The sequence below is a fragment of the Oryctolagus cuniculus genome, chromosome 20, assembly GCF_964237555.1.
Source record: "Oryctolagus cuniculus chromosome 20, mOryCun1.1, whole genome shotgun sequence".
Classification (NCBI taxonomy): Eukaryota; Metazoa; Chordata; class Mammalia; order Lagomorpha; family Leporidae; genus Oryctolagus; species Oryctolagus cuniculus.
Genome location: NC_091451.1, coordinates 21,212,382 through 21,229,839, shown reverse-complemented (window position 1 = coordinate 21,229,839; position 17,458 = coordinate 21,212,382). Strand labels below are relative to the sequence as shown.

The following is a 17,458-nucleotide window of genomic DNA, read 5'->3' as shown; positions in this document are numbered from 1 at the left end:
CTGAGCCTGATCTCTCTCCCCTATTCTCTCTGGGTTGTGGCAGTCCCAGGAGACCTATCTCCACAGTCTCTTTTGAATAGAGAAAATATGTTTCATTGATTTTTTTTTTTTTTGACAGGCAGAGTTAGACAGTAAGAGAGAGACAGAGAGAAAGATCTTCCTTCCATTGGCTCACCCCCCAAATGGCTGCTACGGCCGGAGCTACGCCGATCCGAAGCCAGGAGCCAGGTGCTTCCTCTGGTCTCCCATGCGGGTGCAGGGCCCAAGGACCTGGGCCATCCTCCACTGCCTTCCCGGGCCACAGCAGAGAGCTGAACTGGAAGAGGAGCAACCGAGACAGAATCCGGTGCCCTAACCGGGACTAGAACCCAGGGTGCTGCCGCCGCAGGCGGAGGATTAGCCAAGTGAGCCGTGGTGCCGGCCTGTTTTATTGATTTTTTTTTTTTTTTTTTTTTGACAGGCAGAGTGGACAGTGAGAGAGAGAGACAGAGAGAAAAGTCTTCCTTTGCCGTTGGTTCACCCTCCAATGGCCGCCGCGGCCAGCGCGCTGCAGCCGGTGCACCGCGCTGATCCGATGGCAGGAGCCAGGAGCCAGGTGCTTTTTCCTGGTCTCCCATGGGGTGCAGGGCCCAAGCACCTGGGCCATCCTCCACTGCACTCCCGGGCCACAGCAGAGAGCTGGCCTGGAAGAGGGGCAACCAGGACAGAATCCGGCGCCCCAACCGGGACTAGAACCCGGTGTGTCGGCGCCGCTAGGCGGAGGATTAGCCTAGTGAGCCGCGGCGCCGGCCCTGTTTTATTGATTTCTAACGAGTATTACGGATATTGTTCTTCTTCCTCAGTACAGAAGGCCCTCCGGCTCTTCAGTTTGCTCATCTGTAAAATGAGCAGATTTGTCCAGATGATTTCATGGGCTTTGTGAAAATGTCAAATGAGATCGTTAAAGTATGTGAAAATATACTTTTTTAAATCTGAATGGCAGAGGTGGAAAGTTAAGAGAGACAGAAGGACAGAAAAAGGTTTCCAATCTGCTGGTTCACTCCTCAAATGAAGGTAATAGATGGAGCTGGGACCGGGCCAGGCCAAAGCCAGGAACTCAGTCAGGTGTCTGGACCCAAACACTTGAGTCATCACCGGGTGCCTCCCAGGTGCACAGCGGCAGGAGGCTGGACTCGGGAGCAGGAGAAAGCACTGACACAGGATGCAGGAGTCCCCAGTGGCACCTTAACTACTGGGTCAAAGCACACAAATCTGTAGATAAAGGTAAGGTGGGAATTTAAAGAAAACACAAACGCGGGTATTTTATGGGTTACAAATGTCTTGGTTGGTAATGGTGGGCAGAGCATCAGAACTCCAAGTACACTGTGAAGGGGGTAACTGTTTGAACTGATGCCCTGCACTGGCAGGAGAAAGGCCAGTGCAAATGCTTGGGATGTCCTGAGTAGACCAGCGCTCTTATCACAGGTCAGGGGTAAAAAAGCAAACTAAATGTTCCTAAGTGGACATCTCATAAAATAATTATTGTATGGCCTCTGTCACAATTTTAAATGTTTAAATGTTGTTTCTTGTTTTGTTTGTGGGACTTCAGTTCCAGGAAAAGAATTAGATGGACTAAAAAGTGTTATAAAAAAAAAACCCCAACAGTAGTCCTTAAGTTACAAGGGCAAACAGCCCATCTCCTAGGTATTTCTTAGACGTTCAATAAGCATTCATCAGAGTAGACAGGAATTCCAAACGTATGTTATTCCTTGGTTAACCTCATATATTTTTCAGCTCTGCACATTTTTATACCATTCCAATGGTAATTTGTTAAATCAATAATCTTGATAAATATATATACATAGTATGATATCTGGCACACAGTAGGGAACTCAGTATTTGTGAATGAATACGTGAATGATTACCCTGTGAATCTGCTTACAATTGACTACTGAATGGTATTTGTGTATTTAAAACACATAAATGCTCGCCTTTCCTGAAAACACTCACCTGGTAAACCTGTATCATGAGCATGTCTCAGACTGGACCAAAACTGGTGATTTGTGTTAATTTTTTTGTTTACATTTTATTTGAAAGGCAGACAGAGATCTTCCATCCATGGGTTCTCTCCTCAAATGCTGGCAACAGTCAGGCCCTGGCTCAATCCAGGTCTCTGGCAGCAGGAGCCCAACTACTTGGGCCACCACCTGCTGTCTACCAGAGTGCAAGTTAGCAGGAAGCTGCAATCAGAAGTGGAGGTGGGAAGTACTGTGCCAAATGCCCTACCCAGTGCTGTTTTATTAAATTGAAAGGCAGAAATAGTCTATTGGGGGGGCCGGCACTGTGGCTCAGCGGGTTAACGCCCTGGCCTGAGATGCCGGCATCCCATATAGGCGCTGGTTCTGGTCCCAGCTGCTCCTCTTCTGATCCAGCTCTCTGCTATGGCCTGGGAGGGCAGTGGAGGATGGCCCAGGTCCTTGGGCCCCTGCACCCGCTTGGGAGACCTGGAGGAAGCTCCTGGCTTCAGATCAGCATAGCTCCGGCCGTTGCGGCCATCTGGGGAATGAACCATCGCATGGAAGACCTCTCTCTCTCTCTGCCTCTCCTCTCTCTGTGTAACTCTTTCAAATAAATAAATAAATCTTAAAAAAAAAAAAAAAAAAAAAAAAAGCCTATTGGGCCCGGCGCTGTAGCATAGTGAGTTAAACCTCTGCCTGCCACAGCGCTGGCATCCCACATGGGTGCAGGGTGGAGCCCAGGCTGCTCCACTTCCAATTCAGTTCCCTGCTAAGGCGCCTGGGAAAGCAGCAGAAGATGGCCCAAACTTGGGTCCCTGCACCCACGTGGAGACCCGGAAGAAGCTCCTGGCTCCTGGCTTCGGCCTGGCCCAGCCCTGGCTATTGCGGCTATTTGGGGAGTGAACCAGTAGGTGGAAATCTCTCTCTCTCTCGTTCTCTCTGTAACTCTGCCTTTCAAATAAATAAAATAAAATAAAAATATTTTTAAAAAGCGTATTTTGAACATAACCCAGCATAGTAAACGCTGGCTGTTTGCTAAATAAATTGCAAACAGTCCAGCCCAGACACCCAGCTCAGGGGCGTGGACTGGCCGCCCGCCGGCTCCCAGTCCCCGGGCGCTCTCCTCGCAGTCTTCTCTGAAGTGCTGGCCGACACACCTTAACAGTCGAATTAAACTCTTGATTCGAAATTCTCTCCAGTGCCCCATGTCTCAGCTGTCACCGAGGAGTCACGGTGCTTGGAGTCGGAGCCACATCCTCGGACTCCGCCCCGCGCGCCTTGGCAACGGGTGGGCGGGCCCAACAAAGGGCCTTGTGGCTGTTCCCTATTGGGGTTTGGTTGCTGTAGTGTCACTGACCTTACTACTCAAGGGTACAGCTTCCGGTGGTTAAAGGAGAATTACTTCCAGGGCTGCCCACACTTGCAATGGCCGACTCAGTTGTCGCTAAATTAACAAAAAAGAAGGCTTCTTCTATAAGCGCCTAGGAAATATTTAACAACTTGACCTGCAGTTGTAAAATATACCACAAAATTTCTTCCTTTCCAAAAGGTTCTCTATATGTGCATTTTGTATTTGCCATTCCTCAAAATGGCGCTGGCGGCAACAGCAGGTCAGAGGTGAGTCACGTGGGCCCTCCCGGTTCCGGCGCTGTAGAGGCCCGGAGTAGCGAGAGTCTCCGGCACCATGTCTGGTTGGTCTGGCCCACTGGCCCGGCGTGGCCCTGGCCCGCTGGCATTGCTGTTTCTGTTCCTGCTCGGCCCCAGCTCAGTCCTCGCCATCTCCTTCCATCTGCCCGTTAACTCTCGCAAGTGTCTGCGCGAGGAGATCCACAAGGACCTGCTAGTGACGGGCGCGTACGAGATCACCGACCAGTCCGGGGGCGCGGGCGGCCTGCGCACCCACCTCAAGGTGCGGCACCGGGCGCAGCGGGCTGGGCGGGAGGCGGCGGCGCGGGAGGCCGAGTTTCGGGAGCGGCGGGCAGGCCGACCTCCCCGCCCCCTCCCCGCGCAGGTCGGCGGCCGCGGGGCGGGGCTGGACGCCGCGCCCGGGAACCCTGAGCGGGGCCCCGGGGCCTGGGAGGATGTGGTGACATCGGAACTGGGGCGGCCTGGGCTTTGGGTCGCTGTCAGCCTCCTTTTCTTGTTCTGGGTCTCAGAGCCCTTGAACGGGGACTGGGTTTTCTAAACAAGTCTGGAGATGGAGGATGTGCGTGGATTGGCATCCTAAAAGCCGGGTACTCGCAGGGACGGAACGGAGAGAATAAAGCTTGCTGTGGATGGAGCGTCTTGCGTGTCAGTTCCCCTGCTGCTGTATGCTCATCATTGTTCCGTTTGTATTCCACGCTGTGAAGTAGGTTAGGTGCCGCTGGCTCCAGGTTACGGACGAGAAAACTGAGGTTCTTTAGTCCCGTGGCTATGTGGAGGGGGAAATGCTGCCATCTTATTCTCGCCTTGCTTTTAATTTGTAGTTCCTGGAATTGATTAAAATCGATTTTTGGACGCAAAGTGGTCTCGGCAGTCAGAGGCAGGACTTGGCTAAGTCTCAGCTGCACTCTTGGATGTTAACAGCTGCTTCCATGATTGCTCCCATTTTGCAGCTGAGTGGCCTAGCTTGCTGTTTGACTCATTAATATAATTGGTATCAGTTAAGATTTGATTTTTAGGCAGTTTTATTCATTCAGAACAAGCACAGGGGCGCTTTGGTTTCAGAGTTTTTTTATTTTTATTTTTTTTAACGGAATGGGACTTTCCTTAGGCTAAGTACAAAGAAACCTTTTTCTTCTTAAAAGAGCTTCACATATAGTAAAGCCGTAATTTATGTTTAGGGTATTGGCACACAGCAGTAGGAATGTAATTTATTTCCACTGTGTTTGGGAGACAGGAACTATTTTCTGGGACCCATCCTTTTACTATTCTCTTTGGGTACCAAACTTTTATCTACTCAAGAAACCAGTGATGTCATCATTTTGCAGACTTGGATAGAAGGCTTTGGGAGGGTCTTGTTTCTGGATCTACCGTGTAAGTGTTTGGAATCAGAGGATCTGAGCAACGAAAGAGACTTCCATCTCCAATGTTGCCATCTCTGATTTGTTCTTTTTATATTTTAATCTTTTATTAGACAACTCCTGTGCAGTGGTTCACTCCCCCAAATACCCACGATGGAGACAGTGTGGGGTTTTGGCTTGCACAGGGCTGGAGCCACAAACTCAGTCTAGGTCACCCAGCCATCACTGCTGCCACCCAGGGTCTGCATTAGCAGGAAGCTGGGGTCAGGAGCTGGAGCAAGGTGTCAAAACTGGGCTCTCTGATGTGAGTGAGACATCAGAGAACCAGGAGTCAGGAGCTTCTTCCTAGTCTCCCACATGGGTGCAAGGGCCCAAGCATGTGGGCCATCCTCCACTGCTTTCCCAGGCGCGTTAGCAGGGAGCTGGATCGGAAGTGGAGCAGCCGGGACATATGGGATGCCAGTGCGGCAGGCCTCTGTAGTGCTCCTTTTTTTTTTTTTTTTTTTAAGATTTATTTATTTATTTGAAAGTCAGAGTTACGCAGAGAGAGAGAGAGAGAGGTCTTCCATCCGCTGGTTCACTCCCCAGATGGCCACAACAGCCAGAGCTATGCTGATCCGAAGCCAGGAGCCAGCAGCTTCTTCCAAATCTTCCATGCAGGTGCAGGGGCTCAAGGACTTGGGCCATCTTCTACTGCTTTCCCAGGCCATCACAGAGCAAGATCAAAAGTGGAGCAGCTGGGACTTGAACCAGCACCCATATGGGATGCCAGCATTGCAGGCAGTGGCTTTACCCACTATGCCACAGCACCGGCCCCCTGTAGTGCTCTTAATGATCTGTTCTTGAAGCTATGTATGTTGTCACTTCCATAGAGCTACCCTGAATAGTGCCCTAACTTACTTATTTTCTCTCATCTTGGATCTACTTCTGTTTATACCTCATCTTGCTTATTAGATTGTTTGTATCCTGAAGGCAGGGGTAATTCTCATGTTTGTATTTGTCAGAGTGTCAAGCATACAGCTTTGCTTTTAGTAAACAATAAATAGAGACCATAGCGTAGCATGTCTTTGTGGGAAGGACATCTGGATCCAAGGCTGCTGAAGGCTTCTCAACAGCAGCTGGGACTTGTGCATCCAGGAGCTAGCATTTCATTGTCACCCAGTTCTGCATTTGATCTGTCCTCTTGCTGCTAACCAACGGAATCGGACTCTTAGGCTCCTAAACCCAGATGCCAAGTGAGTGACATAAATGAATAAAATGGGCCGAGTATTACAAAGACAAAAGCAGGGGCCAGCATTTTATGCAGCCACCATGACACTGCATCCCATGAGAGCAGACTGTTGGAATCCTGGCTGCTCCACATCTGATCTAGCTCCCTGCTAATACACCTGGGAAAGCAGTGGATGATGGCCCAAGTAATTTGGCCCCTGCACCCACATGGGAGAGACCCAGATGGAGTTCTAGGCTCCTTGTTTGGGCCTGGCCCTGCCCCAGCTGTTGTAGCTGTTTGGGGAGTGAACCAACAGATGGAAGACCTCTCTCTCTAACTCTGCCTGGCCACCAAAAAAAAAAAAAAAAGAAGAAGAAGAAAAAAGCAACAGTGATGATAAATGAATTCTAATCGGGAGTAATGGAGACTTCATTTGGAGTGAACATTACTTTACCTCTTGATGATACCTGCTGTGCAGGCCTGTGGGACCTGATTTTTCAAGTGAAATAAGAAATCCAGAATTTTTATGTGAAAGGTTCTGATTTTTAGATGTCACCAGGCAATTCAAATTACTTTGGGCATTGGTTTATTTTCAGTGTTACAGAGAATAGTATAGTGAGTCTCTTCATGCCCATTATCCAGGTGCAGTAATTAATCAGGGTCCTGCCAAACTTGTTTCATCCTAACTGTTCCTCCTTACATTGTATGCTAAATTGTCCGTTGTTGTTGCTTAAGATTTATTTGTTTGAAAGGCAGAGCGACAAAAAGAAATATCTTTTCATCCACTGGTTCATTCCCCAAATGCATCCTGGGCCAGGCTGAAACTAGGAGCCAGGAACTCCATCTGGGTTTCCCACGTGGGTGGCAGGGGCTCACATTCTTGGGCCATAATGTGCTGCCTTTCCAGCCCCATTAGCAGGAAACCAGATCAGAAATCCAGTAAGCTGGGACTTGAGCTGACAGTCCAGGATAGGATTTGGGCATCCCAAGTGGGGCCATAACCTGCTGTACTGTAGTGCCTGCCCTGCTAAATTGTTTTATTTATTTATTTTTATTCTGTAAAGATTTATTTATTTGAAAGGCACAGAGAGAGACAGAGAGAGGTCTTCCATCTGTTGGTTCACTCCCATAACAGCCAGGGCTGAGCCAGGCCAAAGCCAGTAGCCAGGAACTTCATTTGGGTCTCCCACACAGGTGGCAGGGGCCCAAGCACTTAGGCCATCTTTTTCCAGGCCATTAGCAGGGAGCTAGATCAGAAGTGGAGCAGTTGGGACTTAACCGGTACCCATATGGAATGCTGGCTTAGTAGGTGGAGGCTTTACCACAATGCCAGCCCCACTAAATTGTCTTAAGTAAACCCCAGATGTCATGTTTGAGTGCAGCATACTTCAGCGTGAATCTCTTTAAAAATATGAATATAACCACAGTGTTTTAGCATAGCTTAATTATGCCTCATAAAATTAACAGTGATTCTTTAAGACCATCTAACACCCAGTTCATAGTCCAAAATATCTTGTCTCAAAATATCTATTTAGGGTTTGGCGCTGTGGCATAATAGGTTAAGCCGCCACCTGCAATGCCGGCGTCTTACATGGGCACCAGTTCATGAGCTGGCTGCTCCACTTCAAATCCAGCTCCCTGTTAATGTGCCCGGGAAAGCAGGGGAAGATGACCCAAGTGCTTGGGCTTCTGCACCCACGTGAGAGACCCAGAAGAAGTTCTTAGCACCTGCCTTTGGCCTGGCCTACCTCTGGCATTGTGGCCATCAGGGGAATGAACTAACAGATGGAAGATCTCTCTCTCTTCTCTCACTCTGTCTCTGTAACTCTGACCTTCAAATAAATAAATAAACTAGTTGTCTTTCAAGCCTCTTTTTTATTTATTTATTTTCATTTAAAAGAGTTACAGAGAAGGAAAGAGATCCCCCCATCGCAAGACCCTTAATTTAATCACACTGCCCACTCCTTTTGCCACGCAACGTTCACTGACTGGTTCTAGGGATTAGGATGTGGGCACCTTGGTTTCCCAGATGGTAACAGCTTCCCATAATCTGTCACTTATGAAACCACTGGTGACTGTTGTGTGATTTTATTGTTTCATTAAGGTTTTGTCCTGATGATTTTCTAATTCGTTCATTCTTTATTAACTGGAATTCTTCGTAAGGAATTGATAAGTTAAGACCATTTGATTACCCTAAAATTGACATAAATTAATGTAAGCAAGTAAATGCAGGATTTATTCCTTCTTCAGAATAAGGAATTGATCCAATGAGAGGTGTGTGGTTTTTTTTTTTTTTAATGTTATACTAAGTTTATTTAAAGGTTGCTTGGTTTTTAGAGTCATTGTGTTTTAGTTGGTTGCGTCCACTCCTTATGATCAAATTATCCCTTTTGGGAGCCACGTTGGCTCCTGTTCTTTCTGACAGGATTTCATTAGGCTTTTGTCATTTCCTTGTCTTGTGGCACAACAAGGTATCCTTGGCTTATCTTGTATATGGCCATTCCCTGACCTCAGCATCTATTCCTCCAAGAGCTTCTAGTTCCTTTTTGTGGGGAATGGTTTTTAGAGAGCACAAGCTGGGTATCACGTTACAAAAGGTAATGTACGCGCAGGCCGCAGAAGCATCTGTGGGCCAGATCCAACCCCTTAGTACAGTTCGTAATCTTTTTCGGGTGTCTGTTCTCTTAATTCCTCTTTTTGTTACATTTTGACCGCTTGTGGCTCAGACTGTGCCTCATTTCAGCTTCTGAAGTGCAAGGGCTCCTTTTTACACACCAAGCTGCATTCCGGGGCTCCGAGTGGCTACAGTTTGAGTTGAGATAGGAGGGGAACCAGAGACCTTCTGTACTGCACAGCATGGCCAGCGGGGCTTGGCCTTTGGTGGCTGCTCTGGGTAAGGCAGTCTCTCCAAAGGATCTCCTAAATGTAGTGCCTGGATTAACCTGGTTCATGTCTTCCTGTCATACTGTCATCTTCATGTCCAGTGAGCACACCTGAGTTAAATCATCGCAATTCTGCGCCCAGCTTCTCTGATAGACTTGAGCAGACTGTCTCCTTCACCATTGCAGTGCCTGTGTCTAATGTTTGTATCGTGCCTGGCCTGCAGGACTTCCGCCCACCTAAGGAGCAGGCGCTGTCCTTGCCTAAACTGTGATCTCTCGCCCTTCCTTCCTCTTTACTTCCTGACTCTACCATAGTGAACGCCTTACAGTTTTTGCTTCTGAATACTGTGTTCTCTTACCTGGATCAGTCTGTGCCTTCCAATGCTTCCTGTTTGACATGGCATTTTTCGTGTACAGTGGTGCTTAATTTGTGAACTCCTTAATCTCACTCATCTTCTGTCTCCAGTTTCATGTACACAGTGTTGTACAACTGAGCTAAGTACCTTAGCCTTCTGGAGACGCTCTTGAGAAGCTGTGGAAAGAAGGTCTGGTGGGAGGAGCCTGATCTGGAGTCAGTTGAGTGGGAATCCCAGCAGCTCCGCCACTCAGAGGACGAGTGGTGCTGAGGAATCACTTAGCCCTTCTCCTGGCCCGCATCTGTGTGGTGGCGATGCTGGCTCTCATAGAATTGTTGGAGAACTAATTGAGATGGGTGGGGTCTTCATCCTGCATGGGTTTTAGCACTCTCTTCTTTCCTCTCTGCTGAGTGAAAACTGAATTGCTCATCTGATTCCCCCGTCCTCTATGTCACTGAAGTGACCAGATACAGAATATTTTAATGAGAGGAGTTCTTGAGTATTTGTGATTGTCCGGTCGGTCATTCAGTGAGTATTTTTTAAATATTTGGTATGTGCCAGACGTGGCTGTGAACATGAGGATGAACAGAGAACAAAGTCCTTGAGTTCTCTGGGGGAACAGAACAAAAAGCAAGTTAAATTCCTTGGGGCTGGCGCTTTGGCACAGTGGGTTAGCGCCCTAGCCTGATGCGCCGGCGCATCCCATATGCGCGCCAGTTCAAGACCCGGCTGCTCCACTTCTTTTTTTTTTTTTTTTTAATTAATTAATTTATTTTTTGACAGGCAGAGTGGACAGTGAGAGAGAGAGACAGAGAGAAAGGTCTTCCTTTGCCGTTGGTTCACCCTCCAATGGCCGCCGCGGCTGGCGCGCTGCGGCCGGCGCACCGCGCTGATCCGATGGCAGGAGCCAGGAGCCAGGTGCTTTTCCTGGTCTCCCATGGGGTGCAGGGCCCAAGCACCTGGGCCATCCTCCACTGCACTCCCTGGCCACAGCAGAGAGCTGGCCTGGAAGAGGGGCAACTGGGACAGAATCCGGCACCCCAACCGGGACTAGAACCCGGTGTGCCGGCGCCGCTAGGTGGAGGATTAGCCTAGTGAGCCGCGGCGCCGGCTCTGCTCCACTTCTTGTCCAGCTCTCTGCTGTGGCCTGGAAAGCAGTGGAAGGTGGCCCAAGTCCTTCGGCCCCTGCACCTGCGTGGGAGACCCAGAGGAAGCTCCTGGCTCCTGGCTTCAGATCGTCACAGCTCCGGCCATTGAGGCCAATTGGGGAGTGAACCATTGGATGGAAGACCTATCTCTCTCCCTCTCTCTCTCTCTCTCTCTCTGCCTTTCTTCTCTCTGTGTAACTCTGACTTTCAGGTAAATTAAAAAAAAAATTCTTGGCATCTGTGTCCCACCTCAGAATGCCTGGGTTTGACTCCCAGCTCTGCTTCCTGACTCGAGATTCCTGCCAGTGCAGACCCTGGGAGGCAGCAGTGCTGGCTCAAGTAATTGAGCTCCTGCCATCCATTCCCAGCTTCCAGCTTTGGCTCCAACCCAGGTTCAGCTGTTACAGGCATTAGGGGAGTGAACCACTGGATGAGAACCACCCCCCTTTTTTTTTTCGCTACCTCTCAGATAAATAAATAATAAAGTTAAAAATTTTTTCTGGTAGTGAGAAGTACTGTGACAAAAAGTCAAGCATAGGAGACGGTAGGGATTGATGGGGTAGAGTGTTTGAGTGGTCAAGGGAGGTCTCTGAGCAGAGAGAGAAATGGGTTGAAAGCGTGTGTGGGACTCCGCTGCAAAGATTGTGGCTTCAGGGCTATACTGAGATGCACCTTGTTGAGAATTCTACTTGAGTATCCTTCAAGCCCCTTTCCCAATCATTTCACAAAATGAGGCTACATTAGGCTATGTATTATTAGATACCAAGACTGCTGTACAGAATTGAAGCAGGAAGTATCAACTTACTGTTGTGAATATAGATGTTTTCCCATTACTTCAAAACCATAATAAAATTCTATTGTAGGGACTTAAAATCTTAGTTCTATTGATTTTTGAATTGAAACCCACATTTCATTAAGACTAGATGATACCACGTGATTTAATAGGCTCCAGTGCCATTTATTAGAGTGTTTGTTAATAGTGAAAATTAGAGGATGGATTTTTTTTTTTAGGAGAATGGCAGGTTGTTGCCTAAATTGTGAGGAGTTGTCATAATTATAACCAGAAGGGAAGGAAAAGCCTAGTGGTAATCATTTCAGTTATTCTTAAACATTTTCAGCTTCTCCAAAGAGTATAATTGGTCTAACCTTTTTTCATGGTCGCTTTTCAAGAGTGCTAATGCTAATTAACAACTCGTGTTGCGAAATGAAATTTTAAAGTTTGGATGGTACAGTCTTAACCCTTCCCAACTAGCTTATAGATTAGAAAGCCAGATAGCATTTGAAGAGTTCACCTCAAGTCGTAGGTCTACCATCTATTTAAGCCTGAAATTTTTGAAGAAGCAACTTGGCAGTTGGGAAACCATTGGCTTATACCTTTTTTCCTCCCTCACCAACAGTTGTATGAAAAGGTAGTATATATGTGATAGTTTTCAGATTATGTTATTTGGAATGATAATATTTCAGCTTATTATTACAGGCTTCTGTACTGAGAGCTGCTCTGAGTTAGAGAGGAAAGAAATGAGGTGGATGCTCGGTGCTCATTCCCTGAAAGCAGCCCCTGTTTTGTGACTAACTGCCCTCCACAGGCATTTAGACCTGCGGTTCAGCTGCTGGTTGGGACACTCATCCTGTATGGGAGTGGCTGGCTCCATTCCCAATTCCAGCTTCCTGCTAATGCAGACCCTGGGAGACAGCAGATGAACGCTCAAGTACTTGGGTCCCTTTCACCCACATGGGAGACAAGGATTGAGTTCCTGCCTCCCAGCGCTGGCTAGTGCAGGTACGTGTATCTCTGTGTTTCGAATACACACACACACACAACTCTGTGGACCCTTCCTCAGGCTGATCTTTTTCTACTGGGGAAAATAAGATCTTTTCAAATTTATAATTTATTTATTGACAGGCAGAGTGAACAGTGAGAGAGAGAGAGACAGAGAGAAAGGTCTTCCTTTACCATTGGTTCACCCTCCAATGGCTGCTGCAGCCGGCACACCGCGCTGATCCGAAGCCAGGAGCCAGGTGCTTCTCCTGGTCTCCCATGCGGGTGCAGGACCGAAGGACTTGGGCCATCCTCCACTGCACTCTCGGGCCACAGCAGAGAGCTGGCCTGGAAGAGGAGCAACCAGTCAAATTTATAATTTTATGTCCAGTGCGTTATAAGCAAACTAATAACTGGATGGCTCAGTACAGAAGGCTAATTGGTATATTAACAGCCAGTAATGTTAAAATCTAGTTTCTTTTTGTATAATATACAAGATTTCTAGCTTTTAATTAAAACCTTGTCTAGTGTTTCCTTCTCCTTATAAGGTAAAGAGTGTGTTTCTTCATTTAGATGTGTATTTAGTAAACACTTGTGCACAGCCTTCCCCGTTTGGAGCTGATACAGAGGAGGGGCTGTCTGTATAGAGTCTGAAATTGCTGCACCATCTCTCTCGGGTGGCTTCTGAAGACTGAATCTCGTTTCTAGGAAAGTGGAGCAACTTTAGAAGGTAACCTAGTCGGACACAGTGGCCTCAGTGCTTTTTCTTGTATGAATTGCTGACTGGCGGTTGATCCTGCGCCACTTCCCCCATGTGCATACGCAGGCTGGCACCCTGGACAGTGGAGCCCTCTGTGAAATCCGTCAGCTGGCCGCAGACCAGAATTTGGGCTCCCAAACAAGCCTCTGACTTGAGGGAGGTTGATGTCATCTGCTTTATCCTGTGCCCCCAACCTCATTGTTCAGCATAACGTGTGGGAAATCAAGGGACTAGTTGTTAAGAAAGAACAAGGCTTTGTTTGTGCTTCAAAGGGTCATGCTGGAGGTTTTTACCATAAATAACTTTGAAACAGTATGAAAAAAAACACTGGCTCTGGCTTCACCCCCGCAGCAGGCTTGCTAGGGCAGCCACTGGCCTCCCGTTCCCCCTCCCCTCCCTTCCCTCCCCCCTCCCTTTTTCTGCCCCCACCCACCGTGCCCCAGTCAAGCATGACGTATTGCTTGTGTTAAGTTAATGTAGCGAATGCTGAGAGAAGCAGGAAGAGAGCAGCTATCCATTATCACACCAGTGCCTGGAAATTTTCCATTTCTGGTTTCAACACTTTCACAAAAAGCCTCCTGGCCTCGATGGTCATATTTTAGCTTAAACAGTAGTTCTGTACTGTGCTTTATTATCACTGAATTGTGTTGGAAATTTGAAAGAATTTCAAAAGTAGCTTGTGGTGGCCTTTCTTTGCTCTGGGTAAAACCTAGATGTGATCCCTTGATTATAGGAATAGAATTGATTGACTGGGTACTTATTCTTGTTTGAAAGATAGGGTAAATTCATTTTATGCTCATTAAATATGGCTTCTAGGTTATCAGTTGCCCATTGCCCTTCATTTTTTAGACATGGTGGTAACTTGTAGTAGTCTCTTAAATGTTTCCGATACTGTTTTTTCTGGGCTAAAACTGCAATTTTTTTTCTTAAAGATTTGTTTGTTCATTTGAAAGGCAGAGTTACAGAGAGAGAGCGGGAGCGAGTTTTTATCCACTGGTTCACTCCCCGAATGGCTGCAGTGGCCAGGGCTGGGCCATCTTCTGCTGTTTTTCCAGAGGCATTAGCAGGGAGCTGCATTGGAAGTGGAGTGGGCAGAACTAGAACCGGTGCCAGTAGAGCCGTTGGCTCAAGATTCGCTTGTGGGGCAGACGTGGCACGGCAGGTTAGGCTGCTGCTTGGGATGCCGTACTGGAGCACCTGGTGTGAGTCCCGGCCACTCTGCTTCCAGTCCGGCTTCCTGCTAATGCGTCCTGGGAGGCAGCAGGTGATGACTCAGTTGCTTAGGCTCCTGCTACTCACATGAGAGACCCAGATAGACCTTGTCTGTCCTTTTCTGTTTGTTTCCATGCCATAACCACCTAGGCCCTAATCATTCCTAGGTTTGGTCAACGTAGTTTATTTAGTTTGCCAGACATGGGTATTGGTAGGTTAGAACTATAGCTAATGACTTAAATGTCCGGGGAATCCTGTGTACCACTAACTAAACGTTTTAATATAATAATAAAAACAATGACAACAATAATAGTAACTTTTTTGAGTGCTTGCAATGTGACACTGATCTAGGCATTTCACCTGTACTACATGTAGACCTCACAGCAAGCTGAAGCTGTCCTTATTCTACAAATGAGACACAGAGAGGTTAAGGGGCATGCCCTAGGCTTTGTAGTAAGTATCGCAACTGTGACTTGTCAGACTCTAGAAACCTTCTCTAGTAACTCTTATGCTATCCTGTTTTGCAGAGAGAAAAGGCTAGGCAGTTCTATGCCAGATTATTCTTAATCAATATATAGATATTCTAGTTAGTCAGGAACTGAGAGGCTAGTGGTTATCCGTGAGATAATTATATACTCAGTATCATACCAGAACGGATGATCATAAACCTGAAGAAGACAGAATACCAGTAGGAGCCGCTGTGGTGCGGTGGGTTGGAGCCGCCTCCTGCAGTGCTGGTGTCCCATATGGGTGCTGGTTTGAGTCCTGGCTGTTCCACTTGTGATCCAGCTCTCTGCTGTGGCCTGGGAGGGCAGTGGAGGATGGCCCAACTCCTTGGGCCTCTACACCTGCATGGGAGACCTTGAGTAGGCTTCTGGTTCCTGGCTTCGGATCAGCTCAGCTCTGGCCATTGCGGTCATTTGGGGAGTAAACCAGCGAATGGAAGACCTCTCTCTGGCTCTACCTTTCTCTCTGAAGTCTGAATTTCAAATAAATAAAATAATTATTAAAAAAAAAAAAAGATTTTCACCAGCTACACCAGACTCCCAAGTTGATTAACTTTTTGCTGTTTCCAGCAAAGAGGTTTTGTGTGTGTGTGTGTGTGTGCGCCTATGTTTATGTTTTAAAGATTTATTTGTTTTGAAAGGCAGAGTTACAGAGAGAGAGAGAGTGAGGGAGAGACAGATTTGCCATCCATTGGTTCTCTCCTCAGATGGCTGTAACAACTGGGGCTGGGCCAGGCCGAATACAGGAGCCTTACCCAGGTCTCCCGTGTGGGTGGCAGGGGCCCAAATACTTGGGCCAGCTTCCTTTGCTCTTCCCAGGCCATCAGCAGGATCTGGATCGAGAGCGGAGCACAACACTAGTGCAACCTCGTCCCCCCGCCCCATTTTGTTTAATAGAATCAAGGGGAAGATATTCTTGGATGGTGGGGTATGGAGCTGACTCAGCAAATGAAAGCTGTGTGTGACCTGTGTCAGTGTTCTTGTCACTTCCCCCATGAGCCGTAAGTCATCTCACATGAGTAAGTGTAGACTTGTCCAGGTGAACTGTGTGCATGTACCTCATAAAAAGTGTATGAAAATAGTTGTTTGCCTGGCTCTGAGTAGACTACATTCTTCGAGAATCTAGAGGTGGGTACCTGTCTCTATGTTTGGCTTCCTCCTTCAGGATAATTTACACACATACACACAGACACGCACTTTTAGGACAGTTTGAGACTTGTGGGAAAAGTAGTGAAGATAGTTCCCATACACCTCACACCCACGTCCCCCTCTTGCTAGCATCTTTATTCATGTTGTCCCAGTGAAGGAACCAGTGTTGCTATTGTAGTTAACTGACCCAAGTCCACACCTAATTCGGAGCTCCATCGCTTTTCACTAATGTCCTTTTTCTGGATGTGTGGTGTTTTATTTCATCCTTGGGCTCCTCCACTTGGTGACAGCTGCTCGCACTCCCTTTGTTCTGGATGGCTCTCAGTTGTGAGAGTACTTACTAGTCAAGGGTTTGGTAAGCTGCCCTGCACTAGCTGACGTTTTTCTTAATGATAAGACTTGGGTTAGGGCTTTGGGGAGGAAGACCACATCCCATATCAGCATGGTTTATCACTGTTAATATTGCCCTAGGCGTGGGGCCAGCACTGTGGATTAAGCCACCATTTACGATGCTGGTGTCCCTTATCAGAGCACCAGTTCAAGTCCCAGTTGCTCTTCCAATCCAGCTCCCCACTAATGCTCCTGGGAAGGCAGCAAAAGAGAGCTCAAGTGCTTGGGCCCTGCCACCCATGTAGAGACTGGGATAGGAGTTCCCGGCTCCTGCCTTCAGTCTGCTGCTGCCTGGCCTTTGCTGCCATTTGGTGAGCAAACCAGCAGATGAAAGATTTCTGTCTCTCTGTCTCTCTCACCCCCCTCCCTCCCTTTCAAATAAATAAATAAATAAATAAATAAAAACAATTGACCTAGGGCGTCAGGCTGAGTTACTGTTTGTCAGGATACTCCACTGGAAAGTTACTCCTTTTCCCGCTTTCTCTCTCTGCTGTGTTGTTTGGAAGGAGCCTGCCCTGAAGGAGTGCAGGGTTAGGCCGTGTCTCCTCCTGGGCACAGCTTCGCACGGGAGATTAGTCTCTTCTCTCTGTTCATCCATCATTTATATCAGTATCAATCCATGGATATTATGTACTTTGGATCTTAATCCAGTACTACTACTTTATTTATTTGAGAGGCAGAGAAAGAGGAAGAGGGGGAGAGCACTCTCATCCGCTGGTTCACTTCCCAAAAGCCCTCAGCAGCCCCAGCCGGAGCTCGGAGCTGGGAACTCGATCCAGGTCGCCCTTGTGGTAGCAGGACCCCAACTCCCGCGCATTGCTGCTGCCTCGCAGGATCTGTATTAGCAGGAAGCTGGGATCAGGAGCTTGAACCAGGTGTGGAACCCGGCACTCTGGAGTGGGATGTGGACTTCTCAACCACCAGGACAAATGTCCACCCCCGTGACTGTTTCATTGCTCCAATTTGGGAGCTCTTTCAGTTGGCTTCTCTGTTCCTTTGCCCTCATTCTTGTCCCTTTGTTTTTGAGCACTTGCTTTCTTCCCAGCACCGCAAGACTCTCTGGCCTGCCCCAGCCCTAGGATCG

General features: G+C 47.8%; 1 protein-coding gene across 2 annotated transcripts in view; it reads left to right on the top strand.

Annotated features, from left to right (window-relative positions):
- The first annotated feature begins 454 nt into the window (after nucleotides 1-454).
- The window catches only part of TMED10 (transmembrane p24 trafficking protein 10), a 44,737-nt gene continuing 27,733 nt past the window's right edge, over nucleotides 455-17,458 (top strand). Inside the window, exons 1-2 of one of the 2 annotated variants that reach the window (NM_001082408.1) lie at nucleotides 455-471; nucleotides 3,663-3,906. In NM_001082408.1, coding sequence (NP_001075877.1) covers nucleotides 3,682-3,906 — 225 coding nt within the window. In that variant the 5' untranslated portion in view covers nucleotides 455-471; nucleotides 3,663-3,681. Of the gene's footprint in view, nucleotides 472-3,609; nucleotides 3,907-17,458 lie in introns of those variants that run through there. The other variant, XM_008271895.4, reaches the window with a different exon arrangement.